General features: G+C 39.4%; 1 protein-coding gene across 3 annotated transcripts in view; it reads right to left on the bottom strand.

The window, feature by feature from the left end:
- Positions 1–19218, bottom strand: part of GRM1 (glutamate metabotropic receptor 1) — a 188197-nt gene that overhangs the window by 54437 nt on the left and 114542 nt on the right. For all 3 annotated transcript variants that reach the window (XM_062573714.1, XM_062573715.1, XM_062573716.1), the window contains exon 3: positions 11711–11946. In XM_062573714.1, coding sequence (XP_062429698.1) covers positions 11711–11946 — 236 coding nt within the window. The remainder of the gene's footprint in view (positions 1–11710; positions 11947–19218) is intronic.

The following is a 19218-nucleotide window of genomic DNA, read 5'->3' as shown; positions in this document are numbered from 1 at the left end:
AATCTCCCAGCCCCAAGTTATTCTCTGACCACAATTTCTTTTTCTTTTCTTCAATTCTTTTCTCCTCTTCTCTTCATGCCCTTTTCTTGGGAATGTGACATTGGGAACTTAATTAGTTACTCTTACAACACATACTGTAGCTACTTTTATCCTTCTCAGTTCAGTGATAAACTATCTCTGAGCCTCTTTTCCAGTCTCTACAGGGTTCTGCAAAAGCCCCTGGCCTCAGCACCTCCAACATCATTTTAACATGATCTGTTAGCATCCCAGGAAACTGGAATATGTCTGCTTTTCTTGCTTTCTTTACAAATTTCTCAGCTAACTTATTCCTTCAATACTGAAGGAATACTGACCCACTGTCTCCAAGGACAGGATCTGGTAGAGCCTGTGTACAACATGACCTGGACATCTATGGAGAAACCATATACATATATATACATGTGTGTATAAAAAAAAACCTTTCATTTTCCTATCTCCCTTAGGTAACTGTAACCTCTCTGTCTTATTCACACACTCCATTAAAGACGTATTTAGAACTACTGTTCTTCACAGGTCTGTTATTTGGAACAAGTCTAGCAGATAATGAGTTGCCGCTATTCTTAAAAGAGACGGGAATGAATACAGCTAAAATCAAATTAATTTACAAACTTAAATATTTGCAGATTTTTGATGTTTTCTGCCTACGTTTAATCATGATTTTTTTCACAATTAATAAAAGCAGTTGTTGAGTCAGATACCCTTACAGACATCCTATTATAACACACAATGACTGGCAAAATGAAAAGCACAGGAAATAGGACTGATTAAATTTCAAGTGTCATGCTTTTCATATGAAGTTTGAGACTTTATCTGAAAGAAAGAGACAGAACTCAGTAATTGTGCTAAAGCTTTCAGAGCATTAAACACTTTAGATACTTAAAATATGAACTTGAATATATACTCAGGCACCTAATTAGTTGACTTGATTAATATATGAACTTCTCTAGTTGTTGTTGAATTCCATGGGAATTACACTTAAAAATCAGGCCAATTTATCTAGGTCTCAGAGCATGGACTACAGGAGCCTAATTCTGGGCATCTTCAATGGAAAATGCTGGTTCAGAGTTCAAAATAATGTAACTTTCATATTAATCATTGAATGTATGACCACTGAACGTAAAGAATTTAAGAGGAATCTAGTGTCATTATATGTTAAATACGCAACACCATTTAAATACCCCAAACATTCATCATGGTCTTTAGACTGGGGGAAAACAAGGATGAAATTGATAACATGCATTAGCCTAACCTCTCTGGAGATCTGTATTCCTATCTGGCATAGAGATGGCAAACAGAATGCATCGCATATAATCTCTTTTTGATCCATTGATCTAGACCTGTAAATATTTAAGTACCAGTCTACACTTGTCAGTGTACAGGCAAGAGATCCTGAGGACTTTGGAGGCTGAGTCAATACCTCTTTTTAACATTGGGCAAAGCTCTTCCTAAATATTAGGAAACACCGTGTCTGTTGGCAGACACAGACTAGCTGATCGAACTGATCTTCTCCTATCTTAGATTCCAGTGAATCCGTGAGTCTGAAGGAGAGTCAAGAAAGATATCTAATATTAAGCATGCTTTAAAACAACATTGATTCAAGATGGGTTTTATAGTTTGTAAAAAACAGTAGGAGATACATACTGAGCTGCAATACAGTATACCTCCCGCCAGCCACAACTGCTAGTTTTCTTTTTCTTTTATTATTTTAGAAGATCAAATCACTTATTCCTCCATTCTCTTCTCTTCTTAACGTTAATGTGGTATTAGCAACGTCAGCATCAGCTTCCCAGATATAAAGTAATGTGAATACCACTGTTTCTCACTTTAACAGAAACACTACTCCCTTCAAATTTCTCCCTGTCAGGTTTACCGTTGTGGGTTGCTGTTTTTTTTCTGGGATCAAGGGCAGCTCCTGCAGCTGCTTTGAAGCTGAGGAGCAAAGGGGCCCTAGCCACCCTAACTAGAGCCTCATTAGATCATATCATAACTTAGTAGAGCATAGTCACAGTTTTTGTTTTTAATTGAGAGTAATTTTCAAGTGATTGGTAGGAGGGTCCATATATTCTCTTGTAATATGCAACACATTAATCACAAATACATACTTCACAAAGATTCACTTTACTTTCCTCTTAAGAAACTGAGTGGACTTGTGCCCAGAGGTGTACAGTACCACAGAAAAACAGGAAGTAAAGATTAATTTAAAGCAAAGCTAAAATTAGAAGCTTCTGAATAGTGTCTGCACAAGAACAATGTGTCACTGATTAGTAGCGAACCAGACCTAAGCAAATCAGAAGGCAAAATAAATGGCCCAAAGCTTTATTCACGTATTAAATTCAACAGAAAAACAGAAGCCAGTCTTTCGGATCTGAAAGCATTTGAAATGCATTTATTTTAGTGCACTTCTTTATTTCCAGGGTGTAATCAGATGTGACATGAAGCAGTGCAACAGAAAGGGCCACCCAGCCCAGCCAAACTCAAATTACTAGTGTACTTGTGTTCTCACAGCAAAATGAATCTTTCAATATCATTTTTTAGACAAAAACAACCCAGAAAAACAGGAAGAGCAAACTGGCCACTGTGGAAAGTAGAAAGTACACTGTATAGCATGACTTGCACAGCACTATTGCTTTGAAGACAACAGGCCTGATTTTTTTGTCCTGTGAAGCTGAGCCTAGGGAAACTCCAGAGCTAAATTAAAAGTTATAACTTGCAGGTTCCTCCAAGGCTACTTTCTATTATAGGAATCACATAACCTCTTGAGCTGGAGGAAACCTCTGGAAATCATCTTGTGTCTCACCTTGCTGTGCTGCAGTGGCCCTCCCTGGCTCAACCAGCAGCCCAGCCTAGCTGATACAGATGCTGTCATGGCTTTCCCTTGATTGCTTCTGTACCAGCAGTCTTCTGTGCTTTCCTCAAACCTCCCAGTAAGAGTAGGCGGCACCAGGCTATACTGGTGACACTACTGTTTGGAGCACATCCTTTCTATCAGATTTTTTTTTCCAAGGATGTCAATATAGCTTATTCCTGGTAAAAAATCCTATAGTTTGTATGGTTCAAATTTTACTGCTCATAATTTACTGTTCCTTACACCACTGCTTGTCCAAGATATATTAAAAAGCACTCATTCATTTTAAAACTCTGTGGCCTCTTTTTCGGCACACATGCTCTGTGCACAAAGGCTATCACTGGGCTGCAGCTAGACAAGTGTGAGCAAGTGCATGTGCACCTATGAAGTTAGCTCTACTGTATCATCTCCTTTGCATCTCTACTTATGGGATAATGATAGCAGTAGTGACAACATGTAAAATTGCAAGCTAACAACTGTTCCAGCTCCAGGTAAATGAGAAAAGAGAAGATACAAACTAATTAAAGACCAGGAGGGTTGAGTGAAGGCATTTGGCCTTGTCTTCAGATCAGTTGCCTGGATTATTCCATCCAGTTTACTCATCGATTTTGTTAAATGCTTATAGTTAGGCTAATTGTTCTGATGTGTGACCTGCACACAAAATCAATTTCTAGGAATAAGTCAATTAATTTTCATTGTATGCTCTTGTCCTTACCGCTCTACTGACAAAATTTCAAAGCCTCTGCTAGAGCCTGAGCAGTTAGGAGTGCCCCTGACATTCTCCAGGCAGTGGAGAAAGGAGCACAGAGGAGGCATAGGGGAATATGATTCATATTTCCTTTGAGGCTTCATCGGTTTACTCATGTAATAGGGAAGGCTGAATGTCACAAGCCTACTGGAGGATTCTTTTAACCCCAGAAGTGGGAACTTTGATTGTTTAAACCCACAATAGAAAACGTAGGTGTAAATACTAGATTCAGAGAACTTCTGTCATATCCTGCTGTAATATATACATGTTCAGCACTGAGTTCTACATTGTTTACAAAGGTGTGCATATTGTCTCTTTTCTTTATTTGGTGATAATCTCATTTCTAGTGGATACTCAAAGAAAAATACATATATTGTGATTATATTTTGATTGACAGCCTCGTTAGAAAGTAAGTGTCTTTGGAAATGTAAGATATTAGATAATAGCAGCTGCTTTTTTCCACATTCAGAAATAAGAAACTAGAACCAAATAAACAAAAAACTTGCCATACATAATGTCTTCTGCTAATAATGCCTATGATTTTTCACAGGTAAGCACGCTATTTATCTCCCTCTTCTTTAAGCCTTAAAAGCTATCTGTAATTTTTCCTGGAATAAAATGAGACAACAGATCTCCTGCCTTATCTGCTGTAAAAAATCATTGACTAAAAGTGTAGTAACTCGAGTTCTTTCAGATGAATTCTCCTTAATATTCTTCATTCTAGGTGCACATAAAATTGAGATCAGAGAGTTCTGACCACTACCATCTGAGGAAGCCATCTGCCTTAGGATCTCCTGCCACGTACTGAGGATGTAGAGAGTGACATAAGACTCTTCTGTACTCCAGAACCTATGGATATAATGTGAACGTGTATAATAGGAATCCTAAACAGAGGTTAGGGATGGTTAGTCACAGGATCCACAAATGTACAACAAATTTCTTCAAAAGCTTGTGAATTTGTTGGTACCATGTAATTTACAAGCAATGGCTGATCTGGCAGGTCAACCTGTCACACTCAGCCTCTCATAATCATCTTTTGATGAGTGTGATGTAGTGAAAGTAGTTCCCACTGCAGGATCTTCTTCTGCTGATGCAATATCTCATGGGAAAGATGATCTACAAGGGAGCCTGGCAGATGTCAAGATTAAAGCACAGTTCTCAGAGAAGCATCAGTGTTCACCTCTGGCACAGCAGAGTGAGCCCTGGTAGTGTCTCATAGATCCAATCTGCCCAATTTACAATATAATCCAAAACATTCTGCAAACCACTCAGATCACCTCTGGTTGAAAATACTTTTGCCTTTCAGTCAAGGATAGAAATAACCAAGTACCCGTGCTTTGTCCACGGATACAAGAAAATCAGAGCCCCAAGTCATCTCATATAGAGTCATCAAAACTAAAATGAGCCTTGAGAAAAATGTGTTGGAATTGATTCTTTCATTAAGAGCAGTTCTGAAGTCCTTTGTTGGTGGACTGAATGTAGTTTGAAGGAGGCATTAGCTGGGTACGAAACTGTCTAAGGGAAATAAGTCAGCCAAGAGTTTTCTATTATCCTGTCTGGTGTAATAAGTGAAATTAAGGAAAACTTCACAGACTAATACAGGAAAACAAATAACACTACAGGCTTTCTACAAACAACACTGTAGGCCTTTTAAAAAGACATTATTGTCCTATGTCAGAAATGAAAACAGCTCACTAAACCTGTAAGGAATCTGGCTATGGTTGAATGAGATAAAACCAAATGCTTTTAAATGGGTGAATGATAATGGTTGTAAGCACTCAAGGATGTTCATAAATGTCCTAGTTAGAGGCATACAAATTAAGTTGGCTCCAGAAACACTTGTAGAAATGATTGGATTTAGTAGTTTGGGCAAAATGTCCCACAGACATTATGCTTTCAGACTCGAGCTGGTATGTTCATGTAACATTGCACTGCTCTTTGTGTAGGTTGCTGTGTGAGTCTCTGATATCTAAGACACCTCTGCACATTGCTCCACGTCTCTTTCAGATATGTCTGTACTAAATAAAGTGAATGGCATAAGGTCTTTACAGTGGGAAATTAATACATATTTCTTGTAATTTATTTCACAGAAGTGTGACTCTGCATTATTCATACCAAATCATAAATTTCTTTCTGCAAATGCCTCTGTGCTTTTTTCTCCTAACATTAGTGTGTTCTGCCCATGGTTTGACATGCTATCTGAATTTCTGACAGACATCTAGAACTATTTAGATGGCATGAAGGCCTATGTCCTGTTTCTGAGAAAGTCTGATGATGCAGAAAGAAGACAGTTTGTAAAAGATACAAATCAAAGCTAACCCAAGAAACTTGATGGCCATACAGATCCTCGGTAGGAACAATGGCCAACAGTATCTAGCACTGTATTAACAGGAGCATGGTCAGTCAGTTGAGGGATGTAATTATCCCTCCTTGTGCTTCTTAGGCTGCATTTAGAATACTACATGCAGTTTGGGGCCAAACAGCATGGAAAGACATTGATAACCTGGAGCAAATTCAGCAGATGGCTGGGGTCTCCAGTCCTTGCCCTGTGAGGAGAGGCTGAAGGCTTGTTCAGTCTGGGGAAGAGACAGCTTCAGGGGGACTTAACAGCAGATACCTCTCACCTACAAGAAGGTTACTGAGAAAAGAGAGCCAGGCTCTGCCTAGTGGGAGGACAAAATACAACATATATAACTTGAAACAAGAGAAGACTGGATTTTCCATTATTAGGACATTCAAGCACTAGTATATGTTGCCCAGAGAGGTTGTGCAGTCTCCATCCTTGGAGATTTTTCAAGACTCAAATGGATAAAGCCCTGAGCAACCTGGTCTGAAGACATAGTTGACCCTCCTTTGAGCAGAAGGTGGAACTAGAGCCTTCCTGAGCTTCCTTCCAACCTGAATTACCCTGTGGTTCTGTGAGCCTATGTCTCTGGCTGCATCCAGGCTGATTGGTTTTCTTGGAAACAGACAGGAATTAATGGATGAAGCAGTCCTTACGGCATGACCAAGGTATGAGTAAGCATCCTACAGAGAACTTGGACTGCAATCTCCTTTGGAACAGAAAAATCTACATTTCTTGTTCTTGTCTGCCACAAATAGATTCACTGACAAATAACCTTTCTCCTCAAAGATCAATTGAATCAATGAATGAATCATGAATTGCCCACTTTGTTCCACTTTCCTCTATTGAAAAATGTCTGCACTGATAGCCTGCCAATGTATTTTGTTGTCCCAGTAGACGAACTGCTGTGAGCATAATCTGATGTTTGCATCAGTTCCATAACCAATTTCATAATTGTTTCTTGTGCACAAAAGTACTCATCCCTCCCAGTTTATATAAACTACAGCTCTTGCATTATCTGTTAGGAGGTGAACAGACACTCTATGAGTAGTTAGACCTCCAAACAAGAGTCAAACTGCACTGAGTTCTACACTATTTCCATGTAAGTGTAACATGCATTTAATTCTAGCTTGTGTGGGCTCGCCAAAGAAATATTTGCCACTGTAGGTTTTGTGAAAAAAATGGGGGGAAGAGCACTTTTTATTAAATTAGGAAGCAGAAAATACACTACAGAACTTTTGGAAGAGAACAGTCTATCACCTAATTTTGCTGTCAACATGCAATCTCCAAAAGGTGGAAAGGGCTGAGTTGCCTGATGAACTGAAACTACTTCTGAATGTTGCTTGCAGCAGTGCCTGAGGTTGTGCGCTAAGTGAACATTGTGTCAAGTCCACCCTGAGTTAGGAAGGCAATAAGTTACCTCAGATTCAGAAACAGCTCTTTTCTGTTGATATTAAAATGGACTGCTCTATTCTGACATTTCACCTGAAGGTCGTGAATAGGTTGAGAACAGTGTGAGATTCTGAACCTCCTGACAAGTTAGTGGTACAATATACACTTTGTTTCCCTAAGAATGAAGGTATTACCCAGAAGGCATTGAAAATATCTCAGTGGTATGAACAATCTGACAAGAACTCTGTCCTGGAAGTGGTTTTGGCCTGTTTGTTAGAAATCAAGAAAACTACAAGAGAATAGTCATATAAAAATCTCTTCCTTTTACCTATAAGAAAATTTTGGACTTGAATCTTGTTGTGTCAAGGAAGAACATCTTCTGTTATCTTCTGTAGCCATGAAAGAGAGAGAGAGAAAGGGAAAGAAAGAGGGAGGGAGACAGAGAAAGAGAGAGAGATGGATAAAGGCAGTGGCTTACAGTAGTTATGTAGCTACAGATGAGAAGGTGGTATTTGCAAGGAATAAATTAAAAATGGTTCCCACTCGTTTGCTTTTCACCAAAGTAGGAAAAATAAATTTTGCAGGAAGGAAGGGGATAATCTATAAATCTATAAAGAGCAGTCACTACATAGCTTTTTATGATTCTGTCTTGTCTTCCCACAATTTTTTGCTACAACCATGTAGATATAGGTAAACCCAGATAAGTTCTTCTGAAAATGCTGCTAATTGTTAGGCAGCCTGCAGACTTCACAGAGTGGAAGGTGCTTGGACTTGTTTACTTGAAATAATTTTTTGATCAGATAAACTTTTTCCCATATAAATATGTGTACACACATGAAGAGTACTGTGTAACATGAAAATTTCTGAAGGACAACATCAGTCTTCTCAGGGATTGAATTACAGGGTTCAAGCAGCGATTCCTGTTGTCAAAGAAGGGGGCTCTCTAGGGACTAGTTTTTCCTTGCTTCCCGGAGAGCCTGGAATCTCAAGCTAATGCTGAATCAATAGCAATGCTGAGTGAGACACTGCAAATGCAGCAGCTGGAATTGCTTGAGGAGAAGTCTTTACTATTTACTACCTATCCATGAATCCTAAAAACTAAAAATTATATTCCAATGGCCATTTCCAACTAATCATTCAATAAAGTGATAAAGTTGTATATAAGCCAATTATTTTGGGCTAGTGGTAACTGAAGGTTCTGAAATACCAATTTTGTAAGTATTCTCCTTTTCAAAAGCCTGATAGGGCCAAGGGTTTTGAATGCTTTTTGAGCAAGAACACTGACTTCTATTTTTTGTTTGCGGCTGCTCCTACGTAACTTGTCACTGCTGGGTAAATACAAAATATACTATACTCCCCTAGACAACACAAGTGTTTTTTGTCCTTTGGTTTTCTTTCTCATTAGATAGTTTCCTGAGACGATAACTCTCAAGAGACGGAAGGTGAACCCAAGCTGCCTACTTTTGAATCAATTTCTGTTTATGCAAAGGTGCAGGTGTGCTGTGTTCTCAGTAGTGAATACAAGAGCACTTCTAGAATGCAGAACAGATCAGGGCCCCAGAGACAGTCACAGGCCATGGTGCATATAAATAATGTGCATATACTCGTGAGATCAAAGGGAACTCAGCTTTTTCCAAAATCTGGGATCCTATGTATCTCATTAGAATTAATAACGGTGTAATACTCTGAGGTAAGAGTGAAAGCTCTTAGATATAATGGAGTTGAGGAATTTGATACCTGTTTTCAATACTGATAATTTTCCCAGGGTGATACAGTAATAGCAGTAATACTGGAAGGCTGGATCAGCAAGCTTGGAAACTAGTCATCTTTGAAAGAGCTTTCTTAGCTCTATAGAGAGGTTATGTATGTGATGAAAATGTATGTGGAGATCTGTGATGGTGTCAGCTAGTCACCAACCAGCTTTGTGGAGTTAAAGTACGTTAGACTATCTATACTGAGGACATGTGGGGCTCTTGATTCTGTAGCTATGTCATTATTAAGAATAGATACCCAGTGGCGCTTTCCTTTGGTGATTTGAAATACTTATGAACTTCTCAGTTCTGTATGCAAAACCGGAGGGTTATCAGTGGTTTATTCCCAAATCTGAGAGCTGATTACCTTACAGTAATCAAATGCTGAAAAGTATCACTTGTTTTGAAGCTTCATGTAAAAATTAATAGCTTCTTACAGAAGGACAAGACAACTGAGTGCACAAATTATGGCTATTAAGTGACAGAGCCAACCTATGTTTTTGTATTTCACTTGTAGCACCTGTAATGGCTCAGACTAAAGGTCTATCAGGCCCAAAATGCTGTCTCTGACACCTGACGCCTAGAGAGGAACAGAACAGTAGGACAGACAAGTAACGATACCTCTGCAGCTCCCTCTCCAAAGTCCAGTGACTTCCAGCCCCAGGATGTCCTGAGGCAGAGTTTGTTGCTTTCCATGTAAGTTATTAGTTTTCTTCTGTTAACTTGTTTAACCTCTTTTTGTTTCATGTACAATTTTAGAGTCCACAGCATTCTGTGGGTGAAAACTCATCTAGGTGCTCTGTGAAGAACGACCTCCACTTGTCCATTTTGAACTTGCCGCCTGGTATTTGCCTTTGTTGCAGCAGAATAAGAATGGTCATACGCATTCAGACTAATGTTTGTAGTTTTATAGCCAGAGACACAATAACAAACTACCTGTGGTTAAAAGAACTGCTGAGATTCCTCAGAAACTAGGCATTTTTATAGGGTACTAACTTGCAATTTATTTCTGTAAATGAAACGATCAAAACAATGCAGTTTTAAGCTTCTTTTCTTGAGAAAGAAGGCCATAGATTTGCACTATGTGTCTGTTATTCAACCTCATAGTAGTAATTACTGCAATGTTGGCCAATATTAACTCCTGATTTAGCTGAAGCAGCCTCGAAAACAAATAATGTAAATCATCATTTTGGTAGACCTGAAGTTAATGATCCAATTTAGGAAAATGTATCAGATAAGCTCAATAATTATTTGTCTTGTTTGGCGTGCCATTAGCCCTTCAGCACACAGAATGGGCCAGCCAGTCTGTCAGCACATCAGTTCATTTTTGAGTCAGTCACAATATTTGTTATGACTCAGCTGTTAATAACAGGAATTGGTAGAAAAACAGAGGTAATGTGGAAGGTATTTTTAAGAAGTGTTGGTGATGGAGAAAGGAGGAACTAGAAATACTGTAGAAATACTGTGTGCCCAAGGGGAACATAAAGACCAACTGAAATTACTGCTAATACCAGGTATAGAGGCAGAGGGCAGGGGGAGATGTAAAGAATAGGACAAAAATCCATGTGAAGCCAAACTTTGTTAGTTTTGTTAAAAATGAAACAACTGCCTCACTATCAAAATAATTTTTTGACTACAAACAGAATATTCATAAACTACACATTATGTATTTGCAGAAAATATTCAGCAATACTTTATAGAAAAAGATCCCTCTCAATTTATTAATAAAGTCAATCCTGTTAATCTTTCTGAAATATTTTTAATTTATTTCCTCAGTTTATGCCGTGGAACAGGAAACCTGCCTATCTATGCATAGATACACTTCTCTTGCTATGAGATGATAGTAACTTCTACCCATAGCTCTTTTTATAAGCGCTATATAGTGGAAACAAACTATACATATTTTAATTAGTGAGGAAAAGAAAGGGTGACCCAGATGATTTGCTGGCCAGTTTTAAGGCTTATCAACTTTCCTTAGTTTTGTTTTCTGTCATAATATCTTAATAAATTTCCTGATTATTATATGTCAGAAAATTGACATCAAAAAAAATGTTTAAATGTTTTCCTATTTTCATTAAAATTTAATTGTTACCTATTTTTGGTCAGCTGGACCAGAAAGATTCATTTCTTGTTTTTTATCTGTTTTTACCCATGCATTTACTAAACTAAGGACAAGGCTTTTTATTTGGCTGTGGTTTGAGGTACAGACCTTTTCCAGGTCTAGATTTCAAAGTGTAAAAATACTTGTGATTTTTAAGCTCTCTGGATATTGAATAACTTGGCCACCAGGGTCAAGCATTCATATTGAAATCTCAGACATTCTTGTCAGCCTCAGCATAGCCCTAAATCCTTAGAGGGGAACAAGTCGCTCTGGTGACAGAGAGCGTATTGACAGGAGGCTGTGCAGCCAGCAGGAGACATACTCCTCCCAGAGTTGGGATTTAAGTCTACATGGTTTGAGGTTGGCACATTTCACCAGTGATTTATACACTTGAAAAAAAAAAATGAACAAAAAAAATGTGCCTCCAAGCCCATGGAGACAAATTTTCACCAGAGTACAGGCTGAAATGGGAAAACAGTTGAGAAGTTACCAGTGCAGTTCTTCTGGAAGTTGAGGTTCTCCAGTGGGTGCCCCGGGATGCGGCACTGAAATCTGTGCTGCCAGAACTCGGGGAACCAGGGGTTGCGGGTGTTGGTGTCCAGCCGCAGCTTCAGATAGTAGTCATCAAATGACAAGACCTCTGGAGACTGCAGTTTGATAGTGATGCCTCCATTTGCTTCAGGTTCATAACCTTCAATGACTTCATCTCTGTCTGCCCAGCCATCACTGAAAAGAGGAAAAACCTGTTATATAGAGACAGGAAGCTTGTTTTGAAAAAGCAGCTAGCCAAAGGCAGGCCAGTACCCTTAGAAATGTAGGGAAACCTAAAGCACATTGCAGGCACATTTAAAATTCAGGCAGAGAGAAAGAAAGAAGAAAGAACAGTGACGGAGACTGTTGTAATGAGCAAGTCTGACTGATCTCATGCTGAGCTTTCATTAACTCATCTAGAATGAAGAAGATCTGTCTTTGTCCCCCTGGAAAGAGGTGACGTCTTTATGACTGAGGAGATTCTGCCTTTTTTAGGCTATCCTGTAAGGGGTAGAAACTGAAAGAATTAATATTGATGGAAAGGAAATCAAACCAGAATTCTAGGTGTTTTGCAGAAGACATCTCAGCATGCATGGAACTTACAGCTAGAAGAGTAATTCAGATTAAACATAAACTGAGAAATGCATCATATTGGGGAGAGTATAATAAGAATAATTGATAAAATTGAATAAACCGCTTTAAATAAAAATAAAACCGCTACTATTCTTGCACTATAAGAGATGCATGAAAACATACTCTTTTTAATGAACAGTGGATTTTCTATTGTACTTTTGTGTTCATCCATTTTTTTTGTTTATTCAGTTGTATATCTAAGCCAGTCATGCCAAAGGACAGAGGCACTCTTAAAGTGTGCCTCCTGAAGATAAAAATCTTTTCTGAGCATATTAGTTGATCAAAATCTATTTTAACAGGCCTGAATAAAGTCCTTTGGGCTTAGCATCTGAGTTTTAGTTTAGTTTTTTTAACTAGAAGTCCATTGATTTAGTGTCATTCTTCGATTCTTATTAGGGTCTCCTAAGCGCAGTGGTATTATGGTCTGCTTTAAGTGCAAATATAAGTCAGCCTATGCTTAATTCTGATATGCTGGTCATATCACGAAAGAAATAGATTGTTTTGGTGTCTCTGATGTAGCTGTATCCATTCGGCATCAAACCAGCGGTAGCGGGACTGTGAAAAGCAGACAGATGAAATACTTTCAGCAGCAAAGAGCTCTAGAGGAAAAATGCCGTTGACTGCTAAAACAAAAATCTGTGTTTCATCCAAAACTGGCTCTTCACACATCATCCTGAACACCAGACAGACTGAAAGAAGTTCCATATTAGAAGTGTCTTACACAGTGCCTTGAGAAGAGCATAGGGTTGTAGTCCATACCAGCTGAGGACATTCATTCATGAGGCAATCAGCATAGAGGTAACAGGACCTCCAAAATGGAAAATAGACAAGATTTGAAATAGCAAGTTCTATCACAGTGCCAGTCAAACAAGTGTGGAGTGACTATGCATGGTGTGTGTGTGAATCTCAGGCCCCCAGCCTCCAAACTGAACAGCTGGCATTCATGTTAAAACTGCTGCGTTTCTGAATTTCTAGAATCTGCACTACTGGCACCTGGAAAAAAATAGTAGGTCTCCATGAAAATGCGGGAAAGGCCATGTACTGAATATTTTTCATATGGGACACTGGACCCAAGCCTTTATTACATGAGGTCATAAGATATGGGATGTCCCACCAGCTATCTACCAGTTCCTTTCAGCCTGGGTCTTGGGACCCACAAAGCTGTACTTTAAGATAGCACTGCATGGCACCTTCATCCCCCTCTTGCAAAGGCCTTGCAGCAGGAGCGGGCAAACTTTCTGAGCTTACAAGCCACTGCCTAAAGTCTTCCTGTAGGTAAGCAGCGTTAGACACACGCACATGCACGTTGCACCTCACATGCAGTGCGCGAGCTGAGAGCAGGCGGAGGTGCAGGGGCGGAGGCGCAGGGAGAAGCTCACAGGAGGGAGACAGCAATGGCTTGAGAGTTCCATGGCAGACTGGGGCTACACGAGGCTGCATCCCAGAGTGACTCTGCCAGTATGAACCCAACCCAGCAGCAGCTACTGGCTCATTTCCTCCCACATGCAGTGACGTGGCTTACCCAAGCGCTGCCTTTGTAGCAGTGCAGCCCTACTGACAATCCTGCGGCACAGCCTTGACCTGACAGCTGCAGCTGAACTGACTGCCACACGTGCACACAGCTCCAAAGCCACAGTTTGTCCATTCCTGCTTCCTGCTCCGCTTGCCCTCAGGCTCTGGGCAACTAGTAAGATGCACAGTGCACCCTTACTGCTACCTCGTATTACACCACAATCTAGCTAACCTTACAAATATCAAACCAGGAGAAACAGTTTTTTAAATTCCTCATAGTTCAAGTCATGAACTAGAAAAGAGGAGCAAAAGACAATATTTATTTCTTCTTGTGTGGGGGGAAAACAAGCAAGAGGTCACTTTCAGCATCAATAATTGACTTCTAATTGCTAGATTACTTCATTATATGTCACAAGGTTTATGGCTTGCAACATTAGAAGAATGTTGCATTAGTAGAAACATTACTGAGTCAAAAAGATTAAGTGAATCAGGTCATTTTTTACAAGACTTTCTAGAAAGGAGGTAGTTTCTCTAGTGCTGGGATTCCTATCAGACAAACATTCAAATGGTTTATTTCCTTGCCCCTGCAAGTTTGGCTTGGAAGAGTGCCACATTAACTCTGAAGATGAAGCAGAGCTTTTCTGCAGAGGTGAAACAAAATGCACTTTAAGTTCTTTGAGTGTAGCTGACGGATAAGCTCGCCTACATTGGAACACAGACTGTCATTTCATGTTTCTTTGTTTCTTTCTAGCCCACAAATATTTTTTTTTGTTTGTTTCTTTTCTCTTCAGCTTCCTCAAATAGTTAAAACTGCCTAAAAAGCCAAGTGTCCAACCAAATGTGAAGAAAAGGCACTGGAATCAGGAAAAAAAAATGTTCATCTGTTCTGGAGTTAGTACAGGAGCTTTGCTGTACTTCCAGTAAAGTCAAGGAGCAAAAGAGAGTCTCCCTCTGGTCTTGTAGGGGATCTGTGACATCCCAGTAGCTGCAGATTCCTGGCAGTGCTGAAAGCTGCCCTAAGGAGCCTGAGTAGTTTAACAAGCAGTGGTGGTAAGACAATTACTGGAGACCTAAGATCTTTTTATAATCTCTGATTAATTTCTTTTTTATTGTGTGCAAAACATTGACTGAACAATGTGCATCATTAGCGCTATATGAATGAATGAATAGCATACCAGAAGACAATGTTAAAAATTTTGACATTTCTATGCTGAGCAAAATCATGATATTAAAGGTCAGATGATAGTGGGCACATCAGCGATACAATCATAAAACCAATAGCTGATACAAAGGGAAAAATGAAATCTCATTAAAAGGCAGTGCATATTATTTCTTTATTGTCAGAATCTAGTACTTTCCACCTACTTTCCCTTTTTTATCACACTGAGTGGCAAGTAAAGTTAAATGTTGTTTGTGCGTCTCTCCCATGTGCCTTTACTGCAGATTTCATGAACTCATGCCTGAAATAGCAGAGCTGCTTATGGGCACAGCAAGGTGGCCCAACATCCACTGCCTGAGCTGCCTTCCTTGATGACCTTCCCTAGTGTGTTTTTGCCACAGTCTAGCCTTGAAACACAGCTGGTATCTTGTGCAACAGTTGATCTGAAGCTCTGTGAGGGTGTTTATAATGTTAAGACAAAAGCAGTGAGGGAGGGACTAGTGTGTGGGCGTCAAACCAACCACCACTCTGTTCACTGTTAGCAGAGAAAGAACCAGCTGCTTTCATTACAGTTTCGTGGTGTTTATTGCAGTCATAGTGGTCACTAATTTTCTGCAAGCTACTCTCAGTCCAAGTCCAAATCTGGTGGCCGCACTCACAAAGCCAAACCCAAATACTGGCATTCAGTCATAAACAGGAGTCAGGCAAAAAGGAAAAAAAAACATGGAGTTACCTCATCAAGCTTCAGTAGTCCTATTACCCATTAATACAGACTGAGTTTGAATAAATGAAGCAATTTATTTTCTTAACCAATTCACTATCCTGACGATGTATGACACCAGACATTTCTGAATTGTAGCAAAAACACCTTAGGCTCACTATGTTTTTTGAACTCCAGTCACAGACATTCTTGTGACTAAAATACCAGGAGAAGTATAATGGATTTCCAATTTCCTCTTCTCTTCCAAACATGAACACTGTCAGCTGCTTTTCACAAGGGCTGATGAGACAACCAGCAGTCAAGCAGTCTATTTTCATCTCTTCAGGACTTTAACTCTAAATGGTGCAGTTGCAGTTCTACTCTGCTCCCCAGTACAGGACTAAGATCATTGTTTTTCCAGATGCTTTTCCCAAACAGGCAAACAAACAAGAGAAAAGAAAACATGCTATTGTTTATGGAGAACACTTGGAAGCTGCTCCATGATTTTTGTGGGAGATATCATCCTTTCACAGGTAAAGAAAATGTAAGTCCTGCAACTTGCAATTTGATCCTTGCACTTTTTTATGTGTTTTATGCGTCTTGGCCAGTACATCAGGAAAAAAAAAAAAGCATAGTCACCAACACAAACATCTTAAGAAAACAGTCGTTAATGCTGAGGGATTTAACAGAGTTACCAGTGATGCAGACCTTCAAACACAAGAATCTAAATCGGTTGCCTTCTACAGTCTTGGTCCATGCCTTATAAGAAATTAAGAGTGAAAAGCCCTTTATAAATGCTAAATGAATTACTTTTGCGATAGTCTTCTACCTAGAGCAGATGTTATTATAAAGCCAAATAAATCAGATATACTAACATAATTTCAGCTCTTTTTGGATGGCTTCTGATCCAGTGCTACGGGATATTTTTCACTCAGTTTAACAGTGTTACATGGAGTTATGCCTATTTAGATCAGGAATGTTAGTTTCAGACCTCCAAGAGCTGGTGCACAGAGGTTCCTGCAGATGTGCAGTCCTGCTCAGGCGGATCGGAGTCCATATTCTTGCCTATCTCTCCTTTCCACAAAACTAAAGCACCTGTCAATATACTTTGCTTGCACTCCTGCAGTGCATGTTTCTGGATGCCTTCTTGCCATTGCTCTCAAGGCTGCCAGATGGACTGCTGTGCTATTAAACTTCTAATAGATTTAAATTTGAGGACAGCATCGCTCAAAAAAAAAAAATAACATTAGATAAAGTGCCAAGGCCATTCTGTTATTTATGTCAGTATCTTTATTTTAAAGCAAAGTGATAATATTCAGGAATATTTTGACATTTTATTTAGAAAGTGCCTTTTTGCAAAACCACTTTTCTGAGTGATGACTGAGAGATGTTTGAAAATGCTACAAATCCCAAAGTAGTGATAAGTGGAGTTTAAACTATCTGTAGCTTGGTTTTGATTAATGCCAGTGTTCTGGATAGCTAGTCAGAGCAGGAAGCCTGTGACTTCTGTTTCTCTAGCTGTTTATAAAAATCTCCTCTGATAATGCCCAACTGGAAAATCCAGCATGGATTCTCATGTCTGCATGCAGGAATACAATTTTAATGGTCTCGTGTGTGCTATTCTGACAGAATGTATGGAGATTCAGAGCCCAGCATGAGACCAATCCAGAAAGTATCAGTGTAGCAGGTGAGAAAATTTACCAGGCAGCTCCAACAAAAAATCGATGTATCTTATTACTACTTGATATGAACAAAGGTAGCAGAACCAGACCCTGAGTAATCTGCAAAAAAAAAAAACACTGTAAGTGGCTGCTCAGAAACCCTCTTCTGATAGTAGATTAAAAAAAAAAAAAAAAGCTTTTTTTTTTTTAATCTTTATTTCACCAGCCTGATAAACTGAAAAGAGAATAAAAAATTAGCTCATTGAGAAGGAGGATGGAAGTATTCTCTGGCAGAGAAGAATTATATCAAAAATATTCCACACCCATATAGTACATGTTCACACAAAAGACCCCCTAGAAAGAAAATGGAGACTGTCCAGAATTCATGAGTCAGCAACTGGCAAAGAGAAACCTGAAAAATGCTGAAAATTGTTGTTAATGAGCATTATATTAAACCAAAGACACAAAAGGACACTCACTTTTGCATTTAGTCATTCAGCTAAATCACCAGCACTATCTACTTGCCTTGAAAAGCAATACAGCCTTCCTCAGTTCCAAACCCGTAAGTACAGCCTTACCTCTATATATGTGAGTAATCCTGGTTATCTTATTAAGATTAGCCCCATGAATAAAGATAAACCTATATTCCACTGCTGGCAATTTCAGGCTGGAGGGCTGTATGTTGTCATGCTATAATCTGGAATTTGCTGAGCTCCAGATTTTGACCAACCTGCTCAAAACCAGAAGACTCAGAATGAGGAGTTTACTAAAGCTTGTCGACTAAAAGAGAAAAGGGGTAAATATGCCAGTGTTTTTGTTCCTGTAGCCATAGGTGGAGATAAGCAGGAGTTAGCACTCTTCCAAACTGCCCACCTCTTACAGAAGGTGTCACAGGATACTATGGGATTCATCTCCACTCCCTTTCCCACAAACTGTGCTGAGCTCAAATGTACCTTGAATTCCAGCCTTTAGATTTTTCCTAGATGTTGACTTTCATGGGACAATCCAGATTCAAATCAGCTGAAATGATCATGAAAATATCAGCCTGAAGAACTGGATGCAGGAGGAGAAAACCACTGAAGTTCCTCCTTGGAAAGCAGTGAAAAGCAAGAGGGAGGGAGAAGACAGCTATCTTGACCATCTCCCCATCATCAGGTAGAAAAGGAGCGACTAAGGAGCATTTGCTGCCAGAATGTGTAGTTACGGATTTTAGACTTGTAACTCATGCAGTGCTAATATGCTGCTGTGGGCACTCTGGCACGGTCTACAGGCTCAAGAACATGTCAGATATGGTCAGGACATGGGCTGGACGAGTCCTGAGCTAGAGAGCACCAGTGGATTCCAGGAAGTGTCTGGTATGATCCACTGTGCTCCCTCTGTGACAGCTGTATGTGTACCCATCGCAGTATGAACTCTAATGTCCTACAAGAGGTGCCATTTTCGAAGTGAAATAGAACAATGAAGTCCAAAAAAGTTCACTCCCTTTCTGTGAGTACTTAGTCATACTTCTTGGTAAATTTTCTCTTCATGTCAGGTTCTGTTCCATAAAACTGCATGTGGAATTTTTCACTTCGTGTCCATGATTAGTGAAGGCCCACAAGTGCATTAGCTTTTGTATTTTATGCCAGCACAAACTGTTGGTGAGGACTTCCACTCTCTAGTTAGAAAATCAGTGGATATTTTTTTGAATGAATGACACACTGTAAAGAACTTAAATTGATAAATGATAGGTCATTATGTTTCAGATGATTATCATTCATTTTTGTTTTTGAATTTTCAGAGTTTTTGCACTGTTCATTTGA

This window comes from Rhea pennata, chromosome 3 (assembly GCF_028389875.1).
Source record: "Rhea pennata isolate bPtePen1 chromosome 3, bPtePen1.pri, whole genome shotgun sequence".
Classification (NCBI taxonomy): Eukaryota; Metazoa; Chordata; class Aves; order Rheiformes; family Rheidae; genus Rhea; species Rhea pennata.
This window is presented reverse-complemented; position numbering and strand designations above follow the sequence as displayed.